Raw genomic sequence first — 8888 nt, 5'->3', positions numbered from 1 at the left:
TTTTTAGGGTTCCGTACCCCAAAAGGAAAAAACGGAACCCTTATAGGATCACTCGTGCGTCTGTCTATCTGTCTGTCCGTCTGTCACAGCCTATTTTCTCCGAAACTACTGGACCAATTAAGTTGAAATTTGGTATACATATGTAAGTTTGTGACCCAAAGACGGACATGTAACGTAAACAAATGAATTTTTAAAATGGGGGCCACTTTTGGGGGTAAATGAGAAAATTTAAAAATAAAGTTTTTCAAACTATATCGTGTTACATATTAAATGAAAGAGGTCATTGTTTGAATCTCAAATATATTTTTTTATAATTTTAGGATAAACAATTTAGAAGTTATTCAAGAAAATAAGCAAAAAATTACCATTACCCCATTTATCTCCGAAACTACTGGGTCTAAAATTTGTATACTGATAAAAAAAAACAATAAAATAATTAATTTCATTTTTTACACAAACATAAACAAATAACAGTCGGCAATACGGAAGATGCAATAACAATATTTTTATTATTTGTGATGTGTTCATTCGGTTTAAGCAACTTTATGAGCATAAGCTTGAAATCAACCAAATTTTAAATCCACATGAAATACCACTTAGACTATTTGCATTAAAATTATTGCTAGTTTCTTCTCCACTTCCAAAATTGAAGATTTGATGACACAACACTCAAAAGGTAAAACGGCGTGAACTGTTTTACGATTAAGTAGTTTTGACTTTCATACTTCTTCTAGTTAACATTTTATATAGGCCAAAAAGCGCCAGCAGCACACTAATGATCAACACAAGAGCTGCCGCTACTATGTCTCCATCGATGAACGTAAGCCAGGTCACGCGTACGGCGGGGGCGCGCCTGCGCGTGCGACGCCGCAATGTGCGCTCCATCCACCAGACTGCGCGCTCGAGTGACGACTCTGAGCGGTCTTGCATCTCTTCACTTAGAAGCTTGGAGCGGGAGCGGTAACTAAAATTAAAAAATATATAAGAGTTATGTAAGCATGTGTATTCTCATAAGTTTCACTCGCCACGCTACCATGCTCACGTTATTCTGGCTTGTTTTTGGTCATATATTATTATAAAATTTGGGTCTTATTTCAGAATCTTCTAGCCTACTTTAAAGTCGTCAGTACCTAATGGCGGCCATGATTGCGACAGTGGTCAAACTACTCGCTCGTATAAGATAGAATATTTGACAGACAACAATTATTTAAAATTATGACGATATACTTCGTAAACTATTTTTAATAACGAAGAAACACTTAAAAATTAAAAACAAATAAAAAAATTGCCCTAACTCGAAGTCGCTCGGTACGGTGCCCAGAAGGCTGGCCGCATTGCACCGCTAGATGGCAATGCTGATTCGTCTTCGTAAACTCCAAGAGCCAAGTCCAGATATATCGCTAACTTCACGGGGAGTTTTCCCTATTGTATCTTTCATAAACAACTATACTTAAAGAACATCTTACCCTTTGTCCTTTATCAGCTCTTCAATATTTTCCCGTAGCTGATCATCAGTGAATGAAGCAAACTCCAGTCTTCGCCCCACACCAAGCCTCTCATATTGCTCAGCATTAAACCACTGGTCAACAAGCATGGGGAAAGCTAGAAGAGGCACACCAGCGCGGAGGCCCTCGTCTGTAGATTGCAGGCCTCCTTGGGTGATGAATAGGACCAGCTTCTTATGGCCTGCGTAACAAACAACTTATCAGTACCTAACGTTTTTGTGAGACGCAAATCGTCAGCAAAAATTTTAAGCAGTCGTAACATGCGGTTCCTGGCTCCTGAACACATCAAAGAGAGAATAGTGTGTTTATAAAGCAGTGTATGTAACTGTATATAATAAGGCATTTTGTAGCAGTCACATAAACTACTATTAAGTCATAATATATAATGAAATAAAACTATGAAAACGGATTATATCGTGTATATTAAATTTATAATACATCCCGACGTTTCGAACTCTTTACAGCGTTCGTGGTCAACGGGTGACTGAGGAAAAATTACAAAGTGCAAAAATACCCACATACTAAAATAATGAACAATCATAGACTACAAACTTTAAGGCTGGTTGTACATGCAAAATCGGTTCATAAGGCTAGTTATACACTACAATTATTTTCAAGTAAAGATATATATATATATACGCGATAAAAACTACGCCGGCTCCAACCCTACACCACGGACCCGAGAAGATTTAATTCCCACCTAAATTGTAGGAGGGTATCCCAATATGGGACCGGCAACAAACAATAATATATACTTACGCAGCAGATCAGACTGCGGAACCCAAGCTGACGTCCGCACATTAGCCGGTAGTCCCTCTGGCGGCTCCTTCCACGTCCACAGTACATTATACCGCAGTTTCTCGAAGACCCGAATGAAGATCGCCATACGCTCCGGTGGAAGCAGCGACGGATCCGTGTTCGTTCCAAAGCTCATATAGATGACTCCGTGCTTTGAGGAATCCATCCATGATTTTAGGTCCTGGAACAATCAAGGAAAGTATCTAAATAGTACTCGTTCCCAATATCAACTTTCAATCCCCTTTCACTCCTTTAGGGGATGTTTTCGGGATAAAACTATCCCATGCCCTTACCTGGGCCTCTAACTATTATACAAGCAGACAGACACGAGTTACTTTTGGATTTATAATACTTATTGGTATGGATTACGTTTAGATAGAAAAGTCTAAAGAGGAGCATAATGTGTTATAAATATTATTTCAAATATTCTATTCAGGAATTGATTATGATAAGAACGCACGACTATATATTAGAATAGAATAGTTTATTTCACAAACAGATTTACAAAACATAGTTACCAGGGGCCCCCGCACTAGGTTGCACCTGTATCGCGGGGAACCAGTTACATTAAATTTGTACAACAGAATTTTGTTTCGTATGCAAGTCATACTTTATCATATAACATAAATTTAAAATTTAAATGTAATACTTAAAACTAAAAACTTAAATAAACTAAGGTTAGGTGACACTCTGTATAATAGCTTCTGTCTCTGTGTAATTCAGTGATTGAAGTAAATTATTGACACAATATCGATTATCATCATCATCTTCCTCGCGTTGTCCCGGCATTTTTGCACGCTTCATGGGAGCCTGGGGTCCGCTTGGCAACTAAACCCAAGACAATTCTTGGGTTTAGTTGCCAAGCGGGCGGAAGTAGTGCCTACGCCAATGCGTAGGCACTACTTTTTACGAAAGCGACTGCCATCTGACCTTTCAACCCAGAGGAGAAACTAGGCCTTGTTGGGATCAGTCCGGTTTCCTCACGATGTTTTCCTTCACCGAAAGGCGACTGGTACATCAAATGATATTTCGTACATAAGTTCCGAAAAACTCATTGGTACGAGCCGGGGTTTGAACCCGCGACCTCCGGATTGCAAGTCGCACGCTCTTACCGCTAGGCCACCAACGCTTCCGTGACTGTCGCTGACCTTTTCATCATCAAATCATGTCCCTATCCTTAATTTTTATGAGCAGATAAGTAGATACATAGTAACTTGTTGACTGTGTGTGATCAGCTATCTCTAGCTGATCTTACTTTTTTTTAAATAAAAAAGTTATACAAGAATTACAAATCACTTTTGTTACTCAATATCATCATAATAATTAGTTATATGTGGTTAACCCATTTATTTGGACTTGCCCTGATGAGCCAATTAGCGGTATCTGAAATGAAAACGGAATGAAAACATGTGCCTGAAGTTAATTATCAGAGAATTCCAATTTCAAATGCATTTGTCTTTGAGACGCTATTTGGCTTAAGAGGACAGCCTACTCTGGCAGTCCACTGCATCAACATTGAACAATCACAAGTGGATTCATTACTGCAGTGTTATGAATTTCAGTTAATTGTATTCAGACGGTAACAAAGTTACCTACGTTAGCAAACACAATAGGTCGGTGAAAATATTTCTGACTATTCATTGTGATTAGAATAATTTATACCTTTTAACAAAAAATACTCTCTTAAAAAAATAATACCTCTTATTTCATGTGACACACTTGTAAGTTCATGTGTTCTTAGGATTCCCAGAAATTTTAGATTAATGTCTCTACTCAGAATCATGAGCACTATTGATTCTAATAAGAAAAAATGTGTCCCAATTTATTCCAACCATTTTCGATTTTCCATTACATTACATAATATCTAAGTGCCCTTAGATAAGTATTGTTAGTGGTTTCTGATAATATTTGACACTTTGTTTCTACTTACCTGAGGCAGATCTTTAGACGGTGCACAATTAAGGCTCCCCAAATGTATCACATTAGGCGGCACAGGGCGGTAGCCCTCAAACACAGGATCTATATTCACCATCAGCAACTCCACATTATTCTTTAACTCCTCTAACGGAGGCGTATCCTTTCCAAACAAAACACGAAGCATCACATCTTCCTTCTCCTCATACGCCATTTTTAACCGATTTAATTTGTATCTATTATATAACTCTGTCACTTTCTCCCATAATGTAAGATTGAACAGCCGCGTGCGCAGATAGTCTGGGTACAATATTGGGTCGACAGGAGCACCCATTAGATGATATTGTTCATCTGTTCCCCCAAAACTACTTATCATTATAACAGGCGCTTTGAACACATGAGACAATGCTAGTGCCGGTCTCGTCCACCCTTCTGTGATCACTAGATCGAACTGTTTTTCTTTTTCAAACACCCTCTTTACAGCCTCACTTTTCATTTGCTTTGGGAATATTTCTAACATGAGATCATACCCCGTATTAATTTGTGTGTATAAATCGTTTCGCTTTCCAGAGGCGGTTTTAACAAAGCGGTCGATCCATGGAGCGTAGGATTCGTGTAGGTCAATTTCTGTGAGATTCGGCGGGGCCTGGTCTGGAAAGGCTGGGTCAGTTGTCAAAATAACAACACGATGACGCTTTGCTAACTCATGTGCTATTGGGCGGAATACTACCTGATGGCTAATAGAAGGAGTTGGCACTACGATGAGTATTCGCGCGGTATCTCCGTACCACGCGCAGGCGCATATTATAAACGCGCATCGCCACCCACCCACCATTCTCGAGCCGAATGTCACAAATGCGAGGAATCAGTACACACTGCAATTTCTGAGTGCATAGTAAAAACGTGCTTACTGCATGATCACGAACTGTGGGTTTACGACTTATTTCTACTTATACTGTTTTTTCATTCATTTTTTTTTGTGATGAAAAATAAACGTACTTAGTAACACTTCCTAGTTATTGCCTACTTTAAATCCTATGTGGGCTTCTACAAGTTCCATATCATCTAGTGTTGGTAGGAACTGGAGTCCTTTGAGTCTGAATTTGAAGAACAGCTCGTTTTAACGAGACTCGGCGCTTAAAACACTTCTGAGTCTTTAAAGACCCAAGTCGAGTCTTTTTTAAGAGAAACTCAAAAGGACTCGAGCCTCCGAATAAAGACTCCGTCAACAATTTTATAGGTTTTTCCTAAATAGCAGTAAAGAAATTAGGCGTTGCTGTATGATTTGTGTACATAATCTACAAATTTTACATAAAGACAATGCATTTCGAAATTGTTTGTAAAAAAAAATCAAGAGCTCTCTGAAAACGACTCAAGTCTCTACAAAAGACTCGGGACACTAACAAGTTAAAAATAACTCGAGTTAAGATTGAATTATAAGAGTCTGAAAAACTGAGTAGAGTTTTGAATGATTCACGGTTAGTTTCACTAGACTTATATTGACCGGGATATAGACCGTGATTACCTTTTGTCTATATCCGGTCTATATCCCGGTCAATATAACTCTAGTGAAACTGAGTCGAGTCTTAAGGCAAAGGACTCAAAGGACTCGAGTCCCAACCAACAGTAATATCATCTATAAACCTTTTTATTAGCAATATTCCTGTGAAAATTTTCTCTGTCCTAGCCTCGACAATAACATGACAGTTCTGGCCCTATATCAGTAAACGTGACAATTAACTTATACTTCCTATACTTATGATTATAATTACATCACGTAAAAGACGTAACCAGAATATTTATTATCTTTTAAAAATATACCTATGTATCAAATTTGCCTATTTTGCAATTACAATATTATCTTTACAATTACAAATTATTTGTTTATTTTTCTAAATTTAACTTTCAATCTATCTATCAATATTTCGTCGGCTAAGAATACGTTTGGAAAATTAATTTTTGGGAAAATAGCTTTTCAATTAATTTTAGAACAGTGTCTGTGCGTACAGAGAAGAGTCGTGGATTGTATGGGACCCAATTTACATTCCACGACTTCTCTTTCCGAACAGACTCTAACAAAAAATATGCTATAATTGGCACTAATAAAAAAAATGATTTTTGCAATATCCGCATTTTACTATAGGATAATTACACTATGTTAACAGAAAATTAATTATTATTATTATTACGAGCCTATTGTGTCCCACTGCTGGGCAAAGGCCTCCCCCCTCTTCTTCCACTCCTCCCGGTTTTGAGCTACATCTGGCCAGTCGCTCAAAAAGGAGTCCAAGTTATCCCGCCATCGCCGACGAGGTCTGCCGGATCCCCGGTTTGACTCATGGGGCAGCCACTCTGTGGTTATTTTGGCCCACAAGTCATTCGGCATGCGGCAGACATGACCAGCCCAGTCCCACTTTAACTTGTCCGCTTTCCGAGCTACATCTATTATTTGGGTTTTAGAGCGCAGCGTGGTGTTCCGGATGCGATCCCCGAGTTTCACACCTAATATGCTGCGCTCCATACCTCTCTGACAAACCCCGAGTTTGGACTTCTGAGCTTCCGTCAAAGACCAAGTCTGAGCACCGTAGGTGAGGACTGGAAGTATGCACATGTCCATGAGCCTACGTTTGAGTGATAGAGGTAGGTCTCCCTTCATGAGGTGTTTCATATGTAGAAAATTAAATTTTTAAATATTATTGTACGTTCTGTAAGTTTGTCTATCTATCTAATTCGAATTTTCCACTCATTTACTCTAAGGTTAGCTGGAAGAAATCCCTTATAGGGATAAGCTCGCCTTTGTACCTAAATTTATATGAATTTCATGTTAACAATTTTTGTTTTGTACAATAAAGTGATTTACTACTACTACTACTATTATCACAAAAATTGTGACATACTTATCAAAAACTTTGTGTCATGTCATACATCGTACAATTAACATTTACTCATCAAACCGGATATGGAAATAGCCAAAATACTTTTATTTCATGATTACCACTATATTCAAAATATTCGTATGGTCCAATAAATAGTAAACATATGTGTCTAAATGATAAATAAGTTCAATATGTACCAAATAACTATAAAACTTTAAGTAAAATAATTTTTTTTGCTTCTTTTCGCTCTCCTGCAAGCGAGAATTTACTCTATTGACAGCTATTAAAGTTCAAATTTAAACAAATATTTTTATTACATGCAGTAAGGGGTTAAACTCATAAGTAAATGTGAAGTTTCCAATCAAAAGGTACCACATTGTCGCTTACCATAAGGACGAAAATTGAGAAGAAGAAGAAAATGCATGCCAAACTTCAGCTTTCTATGGCTTCAGGAATTACCCTAAGAACTTTGATGATCATCAGTGAGTCAGTGACGACATCGGGGTATTTTAGATATCAATAAAATCTAGTGTTTTAAGAGCTATGAAATTAAAATTTTGTATGTAAAAAGTCCACTATTGACAATTATTCCGATTATTATTATTTATTCTGAGAATTTTGTTTATCTGGTATAATCCATACCTAAGTTAGTTAAGGGTTAAAAAGACGACGTAGCGCTTCGAGAAAAGGTAGGTAGTACCCTTGCACTTTTTGACGGGGGCACGGTAGGCGGCAGATAAACTGAATTTTCACACTGCTGTAGGTACCAGTGAAACGAGACCTCAACAACTGTAGGTACACATATCAGAGAGCTCATTCATACTGGTTTGTCTGATCCTTGGACTCTCGCTCAGTCTATGATCTCGGTCAGATCCAGGCGTAATCCGCCTTCAATACCGCTCGCTCATAAATACGCAACGATCACTCATTCGGCTCAATACGTGTGGACATGACCCAAACCCACTTAAAAACCAACCTTAGCTACTTACCTATAACATCCATTTTTAAACGCAGCGATCTCGTCAAGCAATACCCCGGAACATTGACGTTGATATGGATCGTAAGTTAATGGGATAAGGTTGGTTTTAGATTGGGTTAGTGGTGTTTAGTAGGATTCAGCTCATACATAATGTAGCTGCTATTGGACCGGAGCTTGGGCTATGAGCCCGACCACACGGGGTGATATTTATGCGAAGGCTTGCAGGTGAGGCTTCCAAGGTCACGTTTGTTCCCAACAACGTCACGTTTGAAGTTATGGGGCCCTCTAGAAAAAATTGTTTCATCGAACATAACCTCATGTGTATTTCCTCTAAAAAAATCTCGCATTTTAAAGCAAATACTAATAAACGGCATCCTATCTTAGAATAAGATCAAGCAAACGGTGTTGTAGCTGATCGGGCTGCCAACGGTAAATAACCACTGAAAACTTTTGCTGTACAGTTTATAATACATCCATATATACATAGATACGGAAAAGTACAGGATATATACAAAGAAACGCTATTAACACATATAATTCACATAAGATATGCAAATAAACATTTGGAATTCATTGACAACACAGAACGAGAAAAAAGTCTATACATACCCAGAAGTACCACGTCACAGCGACACCGGAGGTAGGTCAACTCAAGAGGAACCTAACCTGCCTAACATGACCCCAGTAAAAGTTGCACGGTTTTCTAGTTATTACCGAAATAAATAAATAAATTGAGAAGTTTCCCCTTACCTGTAGTGTATAGACGTCTCGAGCGCTTACGTCATGGTGACGTCACTGACAGCTGGGGTCAGGCGA

General features: G+C 38.3%; 1 protein-coding gene across 1 annotated transcript; it reads right to left on the bottom strand.

The window, feature by feature from the left end:
• Positions 1-375: 375 nt before the first annotated feature.
• LOC134745622 (UDP-glycosyltransferase UGT5-like) lies at positions 376-5096 on the bottom strand. Its single transcript, XM_063679729.1, has 4 exons — positions 4234-5096; positions 2265-2484; positions 1467-1686; positions 376-964 (listed from the first exon to the last, which is right to left on the bottom strand). The coding sequence occupies exons 1-4, from the start codon at positions 5050-5052 to the stop codon at positions 703-705; spliced, it is 1521 nt and encodes a 506-aa protein (XP_063535799.1). The 5' UTR covers positions 5053-5096; the 3' UTR covers positions 376-702.
• Positions 5097-8888: the final 3792 nt, after the last annotated feature.

The sequence above is a fragment of the Cydia strobilella genome, chromosome 11, assembly GCF_947568885.1.
Source record: "Cydia strobilella chromosome 11, ilCydStro3.1, whole genome shotgun sequence".
NCBI classification, from domain to species: Eukaryota; Metazoa; Arthropoda; class Insecta; order Lepidoptera; family Tortricidae; genus Cydia; species Cydia strobilella.
The sequence above is the reverse complement of the archived record's forward strand: the minus strand, read 5'-3'. Positions and strand labels throughout refer to the sequence as shown.